The sequence below is a fragment of the Bombina bombina genome, chromosome 5 (assembly GCF_027579735.1).
Source record: "Bombina bombina isolate aBomBom1 chromosome 5, aBomBom1.pri, whole genome shotgun sequence".
Taxonomy (NCBI): Eukaryota; Metazoa; Chordata; class Amphibia; order Anura; family Bombinatoridae; genus Bombina; species Bombina bombina.
This window is the reverse complement of record NC_069503.1, coordinates 1,052,236,032-1,052,254,602: the sequence shown is the minus strand read 5'-3', so window position 1 is coordinate 1,052,254,602 and position 18,571 is coordinate 1,052,236,032. Positions and strand designations below refer to the sequence as shown.

Below are 18,571 nucleotides of genomic sequence, written 5' to 3'. Positions count from 1 at the left end.
ATTGGGTATAGGACAATTGCTTTCAAGACGGGTTTTTGTGGTGCTCAACACATACCTCCTAACTGGGGCACCGCTAGTAGGTGCGACTCTAGGTGTACACTCCTTTTGTAAGAATAATCTCCCTATCTGCACCAATCTATTACTCTGTTCAAAGATATTGCTAATTTATATAGTTGAAGATTGGGAACTCCCAATCCTACATCCTCTCTAAGCATATACAATGTGGATTTCGCTAGTCTAGGGGGTCTACAATGCCAAATGTATGCATCAATTATAGCTTGCAATTTACGGAGATCTGCACTGGCACCCGGGATGGGGAGGGCCTGCATAACATACAAAGTCTTCGGTAGAAGTGTCATTTTGGCCACTGCTATCCTCCCCAACCACAAAATATTTTTTGGGAGCCAGGAGGAGGACAGATAGGCGAACTTTTCTAGTAGACGACCATAATTTAATTTACGCAGGTCCTCTATTTTTGCAGTTATAAATATCCCCAAGTATTTCAAGGCTTGATTTTGGATCTTAAAGGGGTATTGTTGCCTAATTGTTGTGAGGTCACTACTTGATAGGTTAATGGGATATAGCTCTGATTTGTTGGTGTTTACCGAAAAATTTGAGACAGCACCATATGCTTTCAATTCATATTGAACGTGTGGGAGGGACTGTAAAGGGGAGGTCAATGTCATAAGGATATCGTCGGCAAAAATTGCCAGCTGGTATATTTGGTCCTGAACTGATATTCCTTTTATATAAGGGTTGCTGTGTAATTTTATTGCTAGGGATTCAAGAGCTAGCACAAATAAAATGGGATATAATGGGCAGCCTTGTCTTGTCCCTTTACGGATTTCAAAATTTTCAGAGAGGGTTCCATTTACCCTGACCTGGGCCGACGGATTGGAATATAGGGCCATCATTTTTTTTAATGAATTTTATAGGGAAGCCGAATCTTTGAAGGATGGATTGTAGAAAAGTCCAATCCAGCCGATCAAATGCTTTTTCAGCATCGGTTGTGCGATATATTGAGGGGGTGTTGGATTGCTTTATATATTCCATTAAATTTAGTACTTTGCCAGTATTATCTTTAGCCTCTCTCTGAGGGACAAAACCGACTTGGTCACAATGAACCAAGCTTGGTAAAAACGTGTTTATCCTATTTGCCAATATTTTAGCATATAATTTGAGGTTGACATTTAATAAAGAGATAGGCCTGAAGTTTGCTGGGGTCTCCGGTTTTCTACCCAGTTTGGGAAGTACAGTTATGTGTGCCTGCATTATGGTGTCGTGGAAGATGTTAGAGTCAGATATATAATTGAACAGAGCAAGCAGATGTGGCAGGAGTTGGATTTTAAAGGTCTTATAATAGTGGTTTGAGAAGCCATCAGGGCCTGGGGCTTTGTCAGGATTAATTTCTTTTATAACTTCTAATATTTCTTTGCCTGTAATTGGAGATTCCAAGAATTTGATCTCATTTGTGTCTAATTTGGGCAGGGCTACACTATCTAGATACTTCTCACATACCCTTTTATGTAGGTCTGATGATCTTCTGGGGAATAGGTTATATAATGTGTGGTAGAAGGTTTTAAAGGATTTACCGATATTTACAGTGTCTTCTATTATAGCCCCTTGGGCAGAAGTGAGGGAGTGAACATAAGATTTTAATTGTCTTTTTTTCAATGCTCTAGCTAATAATTTGCCAGTCTTGTTCCCTTCGCCATAATATTTTTGGTTCAAAAACAGTTGGTGTGTCTGTGACTCTATCTGCAGATGTTTAGTTAGATTGTTTCTTTTTTCTGTTAAGATGGTGATTAGATTTTGGTCAGAGGGGTTCAGTTTCAGATGATAATCTGCTTCAGAGACTTCCTGGGCTAATTTGGTATATTCTTTTAGGGATTTTTTGTGGGCTTTTAGTTTAATAAATTCACTGCGTATAAATGTCTTATGGGCTTCCCAGATCGTAGTAGGTTTGGATTCTGGTATATTGTTCGTGGATATATCTACTTGTTCAGTCACCTTTTCCAAAACCGACGGGTCAGAAAGCAAATAGTCATCTAGTCTCCAAGAAAAGGGCTTAAGTGGGATAGATGGCCAATTTAAAATGCATTCTACTAAGGAGTGATCCGATTTGTTTGATATTTGCTTGTTTAACTAGCGACAATGCAATGTGATCAACCAGTAAATAATTGATTCTAGAATAGCTTTTCTTGTGGAATTGAGAAAAAAGTATAAATCTTTCATGTGTGGGTGGGTATATTTCCATGTATCATGTAGTGTCATGGACTTAATGTCCCTCCATATATAGAGAAGAGCTCTCTGGGGAGTCCTGATAAATGGATTAGAGCTATCCATCTCAGGTACCAAAAGAATGTTTAGGTCCCCAGCCACTATAAGGGGGCCTTTATGCAGATCAATGACTTTGGAGGTGATAGAAGAGAAGAAGCGTTATTGGCCTGTGATGGGAGCGTATAGGTCAATTATAGTAGCTGGTTTGCCAAATAGAATGCCAGTTATACCCAAAAATCTCCCCTCCCTATCTTTGTCTAACTGTTGGAGTTTAAATGATATAGACTTATGAATCAAAATACTGACCCGTTCGTTTTTTTATTGGTATTTGTGCTGTGGTAGTGTTGGGGATAGTGGGTGTAAAAAAATGTGGGGATTTTATTGCCTTTGAAATGTGTCTCCTGCAATATTAATATCTTTCCTCCTCTTTTGCGCAGGTCTTGTATGGCCAAGGCCCGTTTACCAGGACAGTTGAACCCTTTCACATTCTGTGTGATGATATTAATATCTTGTTTGTTAAAGTGTGTCCTTTCTTGATTTTAATGTAAATTTGAGAACTAGACTGTGACTCCATAGTATCCTATTCATAGTGCAATGGTAATTCAAGTGAGGATCTGGGATCCCTGGGAAGTTAACAGTAACACAGTAAAAAGTAAAAAAAACTAGGACATGAACAAAACTAACAGTACACAACAGGTGTACTTTAAGAGCATTGCTTTTCTTTTTCAAAGATGTAATACGCTTTACGCCTATCGTTATGTGCTAATACACCTATTAAAATACTCTTCCAATTGAGCAGTGAGGTCACTATCAGGTCACCCTCCTACTTGGATGTGCATGTTAGGCTCCTCAGGTTACAACATATCAAGGTTTTACAATATTTTATACAGTAGAACGGTTAAACATAGTTAAGACCCACTACAGAGCTTTCATAGATCCCTATAAAAAGATCTAAAAGGTGAACTCTGCTCTCCCTGGGCCATCCCCAAACAGCACCCACAACAAACCCTTCTTCCCACAAGATACTTGTATATGACATATCAGACGAGCATGACCAGCATAGGTTATTCATTACCGTCCTGAGTCATTTACCGACTCCCAGAACCATGATCACCCTCTCCCAGTGTTCCCTTTGGAGGGGCCCTTGGGTTTGTTTTCTTCCATTCCGATCACTGAGGGAGAGGTGGCAAGAGGTGTGCTTCTCCAGCCTCAATCTGATGAGGATCCCCCTCTCTATCTCTTTGCAGATCTGGGTGACATCTTCTTGTGTATTGCAGATCAGCCTTCTGCCTTTCCATGTAATTTGCAGGTTGAATGGGTGTCCCCATCTATATGGTATATTGAGTTGTCTCAACTTTGTAGTTTAGTGTTTGAGTTCTCTCCTCTTTTGCAAAGTGCGGGGGGGGGGTCAGATCTTCATATTGTAGCTGGAAATTTTAACTATAATGTCCCTTGGTGGTTGGTCTCCTAAGGGCTTGGCTCACAGAGCTCTATGGAATCTGTCCATAGCTATAGTAGCGTCTGCGCCTGTGTCCATCAGGTTAGTGAAGAGGCTTTGCAAATATTGCTCCAGATCCGCCGGTGCAACTGTCTCCGGGACTCCTCTGATTCTGATATTGCTGCGGCGACTACAATTCTCCAAGTCGTCTATCTTGTTTTCCATCTGCAACAATACCTCATCTTGCTGTATTATTTTAGAGTGGAGAAAAGATATGTTAGAGTTGGCGAGGTCTGAGGTTTCCTCAAGTTTTTCCACTCTCTGCCCGACATCAATCAACTCCTTTTTAATTTCCGAAATTTCCTCCCGTATACACTGCCTGACTTGGCTTATCAGTGTGGTAAAATCTTTTTTGGATGGCAGAGAGTCCAGGAGGGCCCTAGGGACAGAGATTGCCGAGTTAGAATGTTCTTCCTCTGAATCTGAAGACCCAGACGAAACTCCAGGACAAGTATCAGTAGTGTGAGGATACAGGTCTGATTTCTATAATAATATCAGTAAACAATTGAATTTTACCTGAAAAGGTTTTGTATGAATACACAATCTCCTTAATACCATTACTTAGATATAAGGTTCCTGTGTGTATTCAGTATTAATGGTGGATTAATATTTATTGACACAACTATGATTCTCTCTAGTTGTGTCTGACTCATATGTTTAGTTATAAACAAAGATACATTTTATATTGAGGTTTTTATGTTATGAACAATTTTCTCAGAATGTAAGGTTAAGAATAGGAGATTCAATATAAGTAATGAACATGACAAGTCTCTTGATAGAAAATGAGCAGAGAAAGCAATCAATTTTCAAAAATATAAACTCAAGGATTTCAGTAATGCATTACCCTTTATAAAGTTGTCCTAGCATGCTTATATACATTATCGGTGGTGCACATACCTTGAATAAGAGATATTATATACAGATACAGCGTGTCTTACTTGGATATGGTGAACAGTTCAAAGTCTAAGGAGACAGGAGAGCAGCGTCTGATGCCTGCAGCGTGTGAGCAACTCCGGCGTGCTGCACAGTGAATTCAGAGAGTCGGAGGTGACGTCAGCAGTAGTCTGAGCGTCTGTTGTGAAGTGGTAACGAAGAGAGCTGCAGCTAATCACAGGTGGATGAGTTAAAGAGAAATTGATCTCCCCTTCAACTTAGATAATTAAGTATTAGCTTAAGGTTTAAACCATCTGGATAAAGGCTTAAAAGTGAGCATAGATTTAGAGAGAGAGTTTGATAAGTTCCTCCAATATATAAGAATGCTCAAGGCTAATTATTCTTAAGATGATAAAGAGACAAGATGCTGTCTCAAAACACTCTTTAATAATCAAGCAATGTCTTATGGGTAAAGTGTGTTTAAATAGTATACCTGAGGGGAGGAGAACTTGTCTTAAAGGCACAGTGAAATGGTTAGTGCTGACAGATCCCCCCATTCAAGAGGGCCTCCCAGCAGTCCGAGGACCCGGTTTAAAGGGAAAGCGAACATGAAAGTCCTTCAGCAAATCAGGTGCATTTAAATCACGGAGAGGAACCCAGGAATTTTCATCATCCCCATAATCTTTCCAATGTACCAAGTATTCAAGGGTTCTTCTACGATACCTAGAGTCCAAAATCCCATCTACTTCATAATCCAGTGGATCAGGTATAGGGAGAATGGAAACATCAGTGGACGGAGGTGTTGTTCCCAGATAGGGTTTCACCAAGGACACATGGAACGAGGGATGTATTCTCATTGTGGCCGGTAATTTCAAAGTCACTGCATTGTCATTTATTACCCTGAGTATAGGGAATGGTCCTATATATTGATCAGCAAGTTTTTTGCTGGGTACAGGTAACCTGATATTTTTAGTTGATAACCATACCATATCTCGAGGTTTATATACCGGAGATGGTATCCTCTTTCTATCATAGTATTTCTTCTGGGCTTCTTTGGCAGAGGCCAAATGATCTTGTAGTGTGTCCATAACTTCTTTCAAAGAGTCAGTGTAATTGGACACTGATGGAGAATGAGAAGAAGTTATAGTGTTAGGATATGTACGAGGATGGAAACCATAAGTTGCATAAAAGGGTGAGACTTTTGTTGAAGTATTGTTTGAATTATTATAGGCAAATTCCGCACTAGGCAACCATTCTAACCAGTCATCCTGTTGGGATGAAATAAAACATCTCAAATACTGTTCAAGTGTCTGATTCAAACGTTCTGTTTGACCATTTGATTGGGGATGAAAGGCTGTCGTAAGTCTGAGTGTAATTTGTAAAGCTTTACATAAATATCTCCAAAATTTGGAAGTAAACTGACTTCCTCGATCAGTTACAATTGAAGCAGATAAACCATGTAATCTAACCACATGACTATGGAAATATTTAGCAGTGGTAGAAGCAGTTGGTATTCTTTTTAATGGGATGAAATGGGCCATCTTGGTTAAATGGTCCACTACAACCATTATGGTATTATGACCATTTGAAATTGGTAAATCTACAATAAAGTCAATTCCAATCATATCCCATGGTTTCATAGGTATTGGTAATGGTGTCAAGAGACCATAGGGCTTATGATGTTCTTTCTTTTTCTTAGCACAAATGTCACAATTTAACACATAGGAATGAATGGAAGATTTCATCTGAGGCCACCAGTATTCCCTACTTATTAGTTCAGCGTTTTTTTCAATGCCTGGATGTCCGGCTAAAGGGGAATCATGGTGTTGGTGGATAATCTGGTTCCTTAAAGTTGGTGGAACATAAATCAACCCATCTTTCATATATAATCCAGATTCAGTGTCTGGAGTACAAATAGGTGGAATTTGATTATCCACGTTTTGTGCTTGATAAATGTCAGATGTCTCTAGTACTGTTGCTGCAATGATTTTAGTTGGTGGAATTATATATGTATTAGTTTGGGACTCTTCAGGAGTCTCAAAAGAACGTGATAAAGCATCTGCTTTTTCATTTTTTGTTCCTGGAATATATGTTAGTAGAAAATTAAACCTGTCCAAGAAAAGGGCCCATCTCACCTGTCTCGATGATAAGGTTTTATTTTTCTTCAAATATTGAAGATTTTTATGATCTGTAAAAACTTGAAAAGGAATTACAGTCCCCTCCAAGAGATGACGCCAATGTTCCATTGCGGATTTCATGGCTAATAATTCCTTATCGCCTATCGAATAATTAGTTTCTGCAGTAGTTAAACGTCGAGAGTAATAAGCGATAGGATATAGTTGATTGTCATGTTTATCTGGTTGCATTAATATTGCACCAATACCAACATTTGAGGCATCCACCTCCAAGGTGTAAGGCAAATCTGGATCAGGGAGTCTCAAAATTGGTGCTGTAGTGAATTGTTGTTTCAAATTGTGAAAAGCACATTCAGCATTGGAATCCCAAACAAATCTTTGTTTTCCTGTCAATCTTGTTAAGGGCTGTACAATGGTAGAATAATTATTAATAAACTTCCTATAGAAGTTTGAGAAACCTAAAAATCTTTGTAAAGATTTCAGGTTTGTAGGAGTTTGCCAATTGATTATGGCTGTTACCTTTTCTTGGTCCATTTGTATGCCATTGGGAGAAATTATATATCCCAAAAATTTAATAGTGTCTTTATGGAACTGACATTTTTCCATTTTGGCGTACAATTGATGTTCACGAAGTGTAGAGAGAACCCATCTTACATGTTTTCTGTGGTCCTCTATAGTTTTAGAATATATGGGGATATCATCTAGATAAACTATTACGCACACATCCATAAGTTCTTTAAAGATCTCATTTATAAAGAACTGGAATGTGGCGGGGGCGTTTGTCAAACCAAAAGGCATAACATTATATTGGAATAGCCCATATCTTGTTTTGAATGCTGTCTTCCACTCATCACCGGATTTCATACGTATTAGATTGTACGCACCTTTTAAATCTAACTTGGTGAAGATGTTTGCACCTGTTAGTCGTTCAATTATTTCCGGGATGAGTGGTAATGGATATCTGTTTTTTATCGTGACTGCGTTTAAGGCACGATAATCAATTATGGGTCTAAGTGTACCATCTTTGTTTGTAACAAAAAAAATGGATGATGCAACTGGTGATAAAGATGGGGTTATAAAACCCTTTCTTAGGTTTTCATCTAGATATTCTCTTAGATGTATTAATTCTTTTTGTGAAAGGGGAAATATTTTTCCTGATGGTATCTCTATCCCTGGTTTAGTGTCAATTGGACAATCAAAATGCCTGTGAGGTGGGAGAGTTTCAGCATTCTTAAGATTAAAAACATCATTGAAATCTTGATATTCTTGAGGTAATGTGGAACTTATATGTGCGATTTTGACAAATGGGAAACATGTTTTTTGACAATATTGTGATGTGAAAGTGATTTTATTTTGTGTCCAGTCTATGGTTGGATTATGTTTTTGTAATCAGGGTATACCAAGTACTATAGGGTGAATTGAACTAGGAATAATGTCAAATGTAAGAAACTCTTTGTGCCCATCAGGTGTGATGGTTGATAGGGGAATTGTGTGGTGAGTGATAGGTCCCTTTAAAATTTGAGAACCATCAATTACCCTAACAAAAACAGGAGAAGATTTCTGCAGTATTGGTATTTTATTTTGTTTAACTAATGATTCAACAAGAAATAAGCCTTCAGCTCCAGAATCAATAATGGCTTCGTTCTGTAGTTGTTGGCTGTCCCACTGTAAAGACAATATTAGTGACAGGTAGGGTGTATTTTTAGATTTTTCACATGAACAATTATTTAATAACTTACCCTTCTTTTGACGGGAAAGAATTGGACATGTGGCAACATCAGGGTCTTTATTTCCGCAGTAAAGGCAGAGATTGCCTAACCTTCTTCTTTGTTTTTCTTCTAAACTTAGAGGACCGCGTATGGTACCTATTTCCATTGGTATGGGATTTATTTGAGTTTTTTCTTGATAAGTTTGGAAATTTCTTTTGGGAGTGCTTTCAAAGAAATGTTTTTCAGTCTTCCTTTCTCGGTACCTTCTATCCATAGCTATACATAATTTAATTAAAGCATCCAAACTTTCAGGAAAATCCACTCTAGACAGTTCATCCTTCAAGTGTTCTGACAAACCTAGGCGAAATTGATTTTTCAGACTTACTGAATTCCACTCTGAGTCTGTCGCCCATAGTTGAAAATCTGAAATGTAATCCTCCACGGGCCTTTTTCCCTGTTTAAGGGATCTTAATCTATTTTCTGCGGTTTGTTGTTTATTAATATCGTCGTATAGTATTGCCATAGTTTGGAAGAAATTCTCAAGAGAATTTAAAATGGAATCTTCTGATTCTAGGAATCTATCTGCCCATGCTCTGGGTTCTCCAGTTAGGTAGGAGAATGCTGTGAATACTTTAATCTTGTCAGATCGGTAGGTTCGTGGTTTTAAGGTGAAAAGTAATATACATGCATTTTTATATTCACGAAATTTCGTGCGATCACCAGAAAAAGGAGTTGGGGGATTAACCTGTGGTTCAGGTGTCTCATTAGTTTTTTGGCTTATAAATTCATTTATTACTTGCTTAAGACTACTATTTTCATTTTTCAATTCAGTTAGTCCTTGTGCCAATATTTCCACCTTTTGATTTAGTGTGGTGATCTGGTTAGCCATTTCAATAGGATCCATGTTGTTCCTAGAAAAATGTGTGTGAATTTTAAAATGTTTTTTTTTTTTTTTTTTTTTTTAAGGCTTGATTATTCTGTGAGGATACAGGTCTGATTTCTATAATAATATCAGTAAACAATTGAATTTTACCTGAAAAGGTTTTGTATGAATACACAATCTCCTTAATACCATTACTTAGATATAAGGTTCCTGTGTGTATTCAGTATTAATGGTGGATTAATATTTATTGACACAACTATGATTCTCTCTAGTTGTGTCTGACTCATATGTTTAGTTATAAACAAAGATACATTTTATATTGAGGTTTTTATGTTATGAACAATTTTCTCAGAATGTAAGGTTAAGAATAGGAGATTCAATATAAGTAATGAACATGACAAGTCTCTTGATAGAAAATGAGCAGAGAAAGCAATCAATTTTCAAAAATATAAACTCAAGGATTTCAGTAATGCATTACCCTTTATAAAGTTGTCCTAGCATGCTTATATACATTATCGGTGGTGCACATACCTTGAATAAGAGATATTATATACAGATACAGCGTGTCTTACTTGGATATGGTGAACAGTTCAAAGTCTAAGGAGACAGGAGAGCAGCGTCTGATGCCTGCAGCGTGTGAGCAACTCCGGCGTGATGCGCAGTGAATTCAGAGAGTCGGAGGTGACGTCAGCAGTAGTCTAAGCGTCTGTTGTGAAGTGGTAACGAAGAGAGCTACAGCTAATCACAGGTGGATGAGTTAAAGAGAAATTGATCTCCCCTTCAACTTAGATAATTAAGTATTAGCTTAAGGTTTAAACCATCTGGATAAAGGCTTAAAAGTGAGCATAGATTTAGAGAGAGAGTTTGATAAGTTCCTCCAATATATAAGAATGCTCAAGGCTAATTATTCTTAAGATGATAAAGAGACAAGATGCTGTCTCAAAACACTCTTTAATAATCAAGCAATGTCTTATGGGTAAAGTGTGTTTAAATAGTATACCTGAGGGGAGGAGAACTTGTCTTAAAGGCACAGTGAAATGGTTAGTGCTGACAAGTAGGTTTAGGAAGGGTTACGGTAGGTATGTCCAGATTTTTGAAGAAGTTATTGACTGAAGGTGTCGAGGACCCTTGTTTCTTGGCAGGCTTTTCAGCCCTGCTCACCTTCCTAGGAGACATGTTGGTGACTGGTTATCTATTGTGCTTTACAAAGAATGTGTGCTATCTCTACCTTACACTGGGCCTAAAGGTAGATCTGGGTGACTCAGGAAACTGAATATGGATACAGGCAGGATCAGATTGTAAAAAATGCAGGTCAGAGGATAAGGCTGTGACAGGCCCCTCCCATGTGGTTACATTAACAAGCCTGCACTCTGATTAGACCCACTCACAACCTAACCAGATTGACCCAAACAGAGTTATTATTGTTTCTTATTTATTTTTTATTTTTTTATTTCATAATCCCCTTTCTACTTTCTTCTTCCATACAAGTTAACCAATGTAAGGAGAGTTAATATATGAGACCTACCCCCGGTGTGCAAAAGAAATTATACAGTAGCTGTGGAAGTTATTCTATGCATGCAGGGTAATATGCAGGAGCGTTCATATTTCCGTTAAAAACTTCATTTCCTGGATCGATCTCCACATAGTGCCTTCTAGCCAGCTATACCCACTTTAGGGATGATAGTTTGAACATACTGCCTTACTGAGCTGGCTCTATATTATTCCCAGATTCTGTATGAGAAGGATGCTGCTTAATACTAGGGGGAGGTGTCTGTGTTAACTCCGTAATAACCTCTGCTTGCGCCTAGAAGCCCATACAGGAGCATGCACTGCATTACCTCCTCTCTTGTGCTCGTAGGTGTCCGCCTCAGCCCTTTAAGTTCCGTGTTCATTCCGGCATGATATTGTGACCTGCGATACAGGCTCTATCTAAGAGTGGAATACTGCCGTGTTCAGGTGCGGCCCAGCCACATGGCGTCTCCGTGCGGGCAATTCAAAATGCTGTGCTTGCTTGTGGCTAGCCTCGTTTCTCAGAAGATCTGCACAGTATAGACCAGCAAGTTTAGCCAGCCTATGCTATTTCCATTGAGGATCCACAGTTGGCTATATCGCGTATTAAGAACTTTTAAGCCCTGAAGGGAGTACAGAGCTCACAAACGTGCAGCCATCTCTCCGCCCCCATAATCATCAGGTTTTACTGGATTTCTTGGCACAATCATTTTACTATACTGTATTTTTTGTTCCTCAATAAACTGCTGATTATTCAGTAATTACTAATATTGTCCGATATTATTTTACTGAAGTTATTTGTAATTCATTTGTTAATGAAAACCCATTTGTCTGGTATTGGCTATGGGAAAAATGTTTAGGGCAGCATAGGGTTAGCTCGACAGCAGTTTAAACTTAAATAGAACTAATGTAGTAGCTAGTGCTACTATTACAAGTTAGCAGCAGCACACAACAAAATATATACAGTATATATTTACATTTTTTAATTGGAGTCAAAGTACAAGTGGTGACATTTATATCTATTTAAAAAATCAGCTACTTGAGTACAGGTTTAGATCACCTTAAGTTTATGGCTTGAGTTATAGCTGACATGTTTTTCAACACGATCCCAAAGAGGTTTATTATGTGAAGGATTTAGCCCACCCGCACTATCCAAACTCCAGATGTTAGTGAGCCCTAGACTATCTCTCCACCAATAAAAAAAATACGTCCAGCTTGTAATATGAGCACAAATATAAAAAGGCATTTGATTTAAATTAAATGATAGTGCGCAATAGCACTAATATTTTTGTAGTTCACTTGAAATCTAGTATGTTTAAAGGGACAGTCTAGTCCAAAATAAACTTTCATGATTCAGATAGGGCATGTAATTTTAAATAATTTTTCAATTTACTTTTATCACCAATATTGCTTTGTTCTCTTGGTATTCTTAGTTGAAAGCATAACCTAGGAGGTTCATATGCTAATTTCTTAGACCTTGAAGGCCGCCTCTTAAGAATGCATTTTAACAGGTTTTTCACCACTAGAGGGTGTTAGTTCATGAATTTCATATAGAGAACACAGTGCTCATCCACGTGAAGTTACCTGGGAGCTATCACTGATTGGCTAAACTGCAAGTCTGACAAAAGAACTGAAAAAAGGAGCAGTTTGCAGAGGCTCAGATACAAGATAATCACAGAGGTAAAAAATATATAAATATAACTGTGTTGGTTATGCAAAACTGGGGAATGTGTAAAAAAGGGATTATCTATCTTTTAAAACAATCTCAATTCTGTTGTAGACTGTCCCTTTAAAGGGACATTAAAGGGACAGCAACATCTGAATTAAACTTTCACTGAACTAACACAGCATGCATATTTAAACAACTTTCCAGTTTACTTCTATTATCACATTTTATTCATTCTTTTGCTATCCTTTGTTAAAAAAGCATACCTAGGTATGCTCAGAAGTAGCAATGCACTACTGGAAGCTAGCTAGTGATTGGTGGTAGTTTGCCTCTAGCAATTGGCTCACCAGATGTGCTCAGCTAACTCTCAGTAGTGCATTGCTGCTTTAGAGCTGATTTTTCAACAAAGGATGCCAAGAGAACATAGTGATAGAAGTAATTTGGAATATTGTTTAAAATTGCATGCTTTATGTAATCAAGAACATTTAATTTTTTACTTACTGTCCCTTTAATATAATTAAATTGATAGCAGCATCAGCTGTGATCTCCTTACTAATGCTAATTGCTGTGTACCTTCTTCTGATGCTCACTGACTCACAAGTACAAATACTCAATTTAAATTTACATAAAATAAGTAAGGATAGAGACAAAATATAATAATTTGAACTTTAATTACTTTACCTGCAAATGTATCCTGCAGTGCCTTGCCAGTAACCCTTTCTTTTTAGTTTCTGAATTGTAAAGCTCTAACTCCCCCCACACATTTCCTTCTTTGGCTGTATCTATATCTATTGTTGTTTTGGTAGAATGCAAAAATGCATAGGGATTATCTGCTGGAGCATGCCTAGAAGCTGTGAACTCAGTTGAAATACAATGCCTGTGTCTAAACACTGATCAGAGGGGTGGAGTTAGCTGCTCCAGGCAGTTTAGCAATGTAATTCATTTTGCTTATTTTTCAAAATTATTTTAAAATACTTGCCAGCAATTTTTAAACATATTTGTTATGCAAACTATTTTTACTTTAATGAACCCTTTTAGGACATGCACATATCTCAACCTGTTTTATGTCCCTTTAACTATCAGCCAATGAGCCATATTGATACATACATTGGGGCCTATCTATCAAGCTCCGAATGGAGCTTGATGCCCCGTGTTTCTGGCGAGCCTGCAGGCTTGCCATAAACAGCAGTTATGAAGCAGCGGTCACAAAGACCGCTGCTCCATAACCTGTCTGCCTGCTCTGAGCAGGCAGACAGACATCGCCGGAATTCAACCCGATCGAGTACGATCGGGTTGATTGACACCCCCCTGCTGGCGGCTGATTGGCCGCGAGTCTGCAGGGGGCGGCATTGCACCAGCAGCTCTTGTGAGCTGCTGGTGCAATGCTGAATACGGAGAGCGTATTGCTCGCCGTATTCAGCGAGGTCTGGCGGACCTGATCCGCACTGTCGGATCAGGTCCGCCAGACTTTGGTAAATAGAGGCTATTGTGTGTGTTCTTTTATTACAACAGTTTTATTTTACATATTTAGGCAAATAAAATAACCATTTGACTACTGTCTTTCAGATATGCCACTAAAGAATGTCTCATGTTACCCAAGGCCAAAATTCAGTACATACCTGCTTTCAGGAATTTTGGGCAACATGTCTAGAAATTATAGAGTATCTTCAAACAGAAGATAAACTGTGTAAAATACAAAAAGAAGTTTGCCATTGGAATAACTTATTTTTCACTATTGCCAAATTGTAGAATGCTATAAACTTACTGAAGTTTTAGCCAACAATTAAATAACTGAATTGCTTAGCCATATGAAAAAAATGATGTCATATATTTACTTACCATGATGAATAATGTTACTATCATTTAATTTTTGCATAAGTTTTATTGCAGTTTCCCTATCAGCAGCTTCTTTACGGTCGATGAGCCAATCAATCAGTTCTTTGGCCACAACACAGTTCGGATAAGTCTTTAGATGATGTCGTCTGTCTTTAATAATTTTCTCCTCGTGCAGCCTGAGTCTGAAAAATAACGTATATTTTGTATGTAAACAGATTAGACATAATACAATTCAGTGACTTGCAAGAAATAGATCAGTGTAATACCATGTAGGATAAAGAATTACTTATATGTGTGACAAATCAAACCTCAGTGAGGCTACATTAGGAACCGAATTTGTTACATACTGCAACTGTTGGATACAGTGTGATTGAAACATAGCTAATGTTCCTTTCATAGTATTTGCCTCTAAAAAGACTGTATTAAACTGATATGAAAACAAATTATTTTTCTTTTGTGATTCAGGTAGAGCATACAATTTTTAACAACTTTATATCTTACTTCTATTATCTAATTTGCTTAGTTCTCTTGGTATCATTTGTTGCCGATTCTCTGTGGCTGCACATATATGCCTATTTTCATTGGCTTACAGATATGTTCAGAGGTAAATTTGAAAGTTGTTTAAAAATGTATGTTCTATTTGAATCGTGAAAGAAAAAAAATGAGGTTTTATGTCCCTTGAAACCCAAGTGACTTTGCTGTATTGTTTTTATTGTTTTGTTATTTTACTGTTAAAATGTATAATACATTTTAAAGAAGAAAGTTCCTGCCATGAACCTCTCTAATGTGCGAGTAGCCTGCGACAAATGTTGTTCATCACAAACTGATTTCAAGCAGTATTACGTTATGTACATTGCATTTGTTTTGTTTGAGGATATTACCCAGCAATCAGATTGGAATACATAAGCAGGGCTGGACTGGGAATATAAAGCAGCCCTGAAGAATTTGGAGACCAGTCATATTTTCCATTGAGTCAGTAGAATGCGCAAGTCCCATTTTTCTCAAAGGGGATTACTGGGATACTCTTTCCACAGATATTTTTTTTTCAGAATTATATTATATTAGTTTATATGAAATAAAAGTGCCAGATTGTTGTTATATTCGCACCCTACAACCCAATAGCATTCATTAATCACCCCTTTAAACAACAGCTTTCCAGCCCCAGCTACTGCAGCCCACCGGGTAATCTTCTGGTATCCTGGTAGGCCAATCCGGCCTTGTATTTATATTTATATTTAAAGGGCCATAATACCCAAATGTTTAAACACTTGAAAGTGATGCAGCATAGCTGTAAAAAGCTGATTAGAAAATATCACTTGAACATCTCTATGTAAAAAAGAAAGATATTTTACCTCAAAAGTTCCTCAGTAGCCACCTCCCATTGTAAAGGATTTCTAAGCAGCATTTTAGTGTGTTTGTCCTGGGACATCTGAAGGGACTAGCATCGTGCACTCTCATCTTATTTCACCAATCAGGTAAAGGAAGCTTACTATGAAATCTCATGAGAGTTAAGTCAAATCTCATGAGATCACAGTAAGAGTTCATGACCTCAGCACTTCTGATGCTGATTGGCTGCTGTTCATTTCTTCATTTTTTAAAATTTGTTTACCTGCAGCTGGGAGCAGTTGAGTATAACTTTTTACACAGAACTTACTCTGCTGAGCTGAGGAGATTGTGAGGTAAAATATCTTCCTTTTTTACATAGAGATGCTCAGGTGATATTTTCCTGTCAGCTTTTTACAGTTATACTGCATCAGTTTCAAGTGATTTAGCATATGAGTATTATGTCCCTTTAAAGAAAACATATTATATTATTTTTATTTCATTTTGATATATCACTTTTTTGTTTTGTATACTTTTTGTGTTGTTGTATTGCATACTGAAGTGTAACTTTTTTTGTATTTTATTGTCATATTAATTCCTGTTGAAGTGAGTTATAAGAATATAGATTTTTTTTGTGCCTATCAATTAATGCTTTTGTCAAGATGTAAGCAAGATGAGCAATAAAGTTTTTCCACAATTCTTTGTTGTTTCTTTTAATATTTATCGCTAAACAACTACAACATTCTCTACTGCCCACAGCAACACAATAGATTGTATGTAAAGGTCATAAGATTTTATTCTGCTTCTGAATGGACTTCTTTTTTACAAACTGTATAACCTATACATACAGAGTTTTTTGTTTGTTAGTTTTTGGAAATAAAAGTTGGAGTAAGTAGTAAAAGATGAGGTCCCCCATCAGTAATATTTCCTTTATTGAAATTTATATTTTTCTACATGAGTATCCAATGTTTTGTAAAGGAAAATATGAATGTTTTTGCTCATAAAATGAGAACCTCAAGCACGAAACATGAATTATTGCGTCTAAGAAACTTCTAAACTTGAATTTTGAAGTTCTAGGATGACAAAAATGGGACACACACACATTATTTGGTTATAAACTTTCATTTCATATTATAAAAAGGTTTATCCATAGTGTGACCTGGGGAATAGACTCCCAATAGTTTGTCACACAATATAATGGTGTGACGTGACAGCTTTGTTGCCCTATCTTGATATTTAGCTTGGTCTTCAACTTTTTGCATCACCAACCAAATTTTATGGTCTACAACAGGTACATTTACTATTAGCCATGGACCATATTACATCATACTCCCACTTACACTAAAGATAATGTGAGTAGTATATATTAAATAAAATAATAGTAACTAATATTATGTGATAATAATTTGGTTTTAATTTGGGGCATTAATGAAACCTGGTACAAATATATATACTGTATAATCTATTTCTTCTCAAATAACAAATTATTGCCTGTTTTTCATTCAGGGGTGCTGAGGGTACACCTGTAAAAATTTCCCAGAAGCCTTCTTGGACTAGAGATGAGAAGGACTTGTGGGAAATCAGGATGGGAGAGAACGGCTATGGTGAACCAAGGGCAGTGGCAGAGAAGTCCCTAGTTTTGCTCTGGAAACCAGAAAATGTATTATTTATAGCTGGAGCAACAGGCCTGGGACACAAATATTTTGGTGACTCAGATGTGAACCGCAGGCGATAGTTTGGGGGTCCTAGTCTAGAACCGTCCCTAGATCTGTGTGTGATTTTCTAATGTGCATCATGGGAATTAAGTTATTTTTGATGAAACTCTGATACATATGTATCTCTGTTGGCATACTTGAAATCAATACTAAAATAGCTTCCTATTAGGTGTGCCATTTTAACATTACCTCCTTTGTGTTTACATAATGGGTTATAAATCTGCTATAACAAGCTAAACTGTTACAATACTGTTTTATAGAGGCTCTATTACGCATATTGCAGCTTGGAATGTGTCCAGCATACCATGCTTTTCAAGTAATAAAGATGAAGATAGATTACCCAATGTAAACAGATTCAAAAGCAACTGTGAAATGTGTATTTTTGCCTTGCACATAAAAGCATGCTTTCAAATTCATACTGGGTGTTTAAAAAGGACAAAATTGTTTTATTTTCCATCTAAAAATGCAATTTCACAATCTCTGTTTTGTCTTAGCACTATTGCCCCAGTACTGAACCATTGTTTCTTTACCTCTAACCCAGAGGGCATTAATGCACATGTAGGACAAATACCTACCACTGATAAAAAATAATTATTCTGGGGGGATTATACTTGTTTACCAATGCACATTTATATGGATCTAGTTGGCCTTCCAGTGCAACATGGAGCATAAATGCAGGTTCCATCAAATAAAAGAAATAATACAACTGCAGAAGTTGACATCAACAGCCTATGATTGTTAAAACCACTGTGGATAATATTGGTCTCCCAAATAGAAAAGAGCTTTGAGAATTAACACTGTTGTAGAAGTTCACAATGTCCGCCAAGGTCATTAGAGGGATTCAACTTTGTCAAGTAATTAAAAGTAACAAAAGCAGAGTTTACCTTGTGTGTGTGTATATATATATAGGGGGATTGACCTTGTCAGCCAGTGAACTGTAATACTGTTGTGAGAGATGTCTTCATGAACCAAAGAGTATTAAAACAGTTGCAGAAGATATCCCTGTTAGAAGCTGCATTACTACAATTCTGAGAGTTGCTTGTGGCAACCCATAAGCATTTTTCTCTTTAGTGTGGAGGATTCAGGGGAGGGTAACCTCTACTTTAATTACACAGTGCTAAGGACAAATTAGCTGCATTCTCCA

The 18,571-nt window shown here is 37.3% G+C and overlaps 1 protein-coding gene across 1 annotated transcript in view; it reads right to left on the bottom strand.

Annotated features, from left to right (window-relative positions):
• DEPTOR (DEP domain containing MTOR interacting protein) overlaps positions 1–18,571 on the bottom strand; it is a 293,215-nt gene that overhangs the window by 183,483 nt on the left and 91,161 nt on the right. Inside the window, 1 exon segment of the mRNA XM_053715320.1 lies at positions 14,393–14,571. Within this exon segment, the coding sequence (XP_053571295.1) occupies positions 14,393–14,571 (179 nt within the window).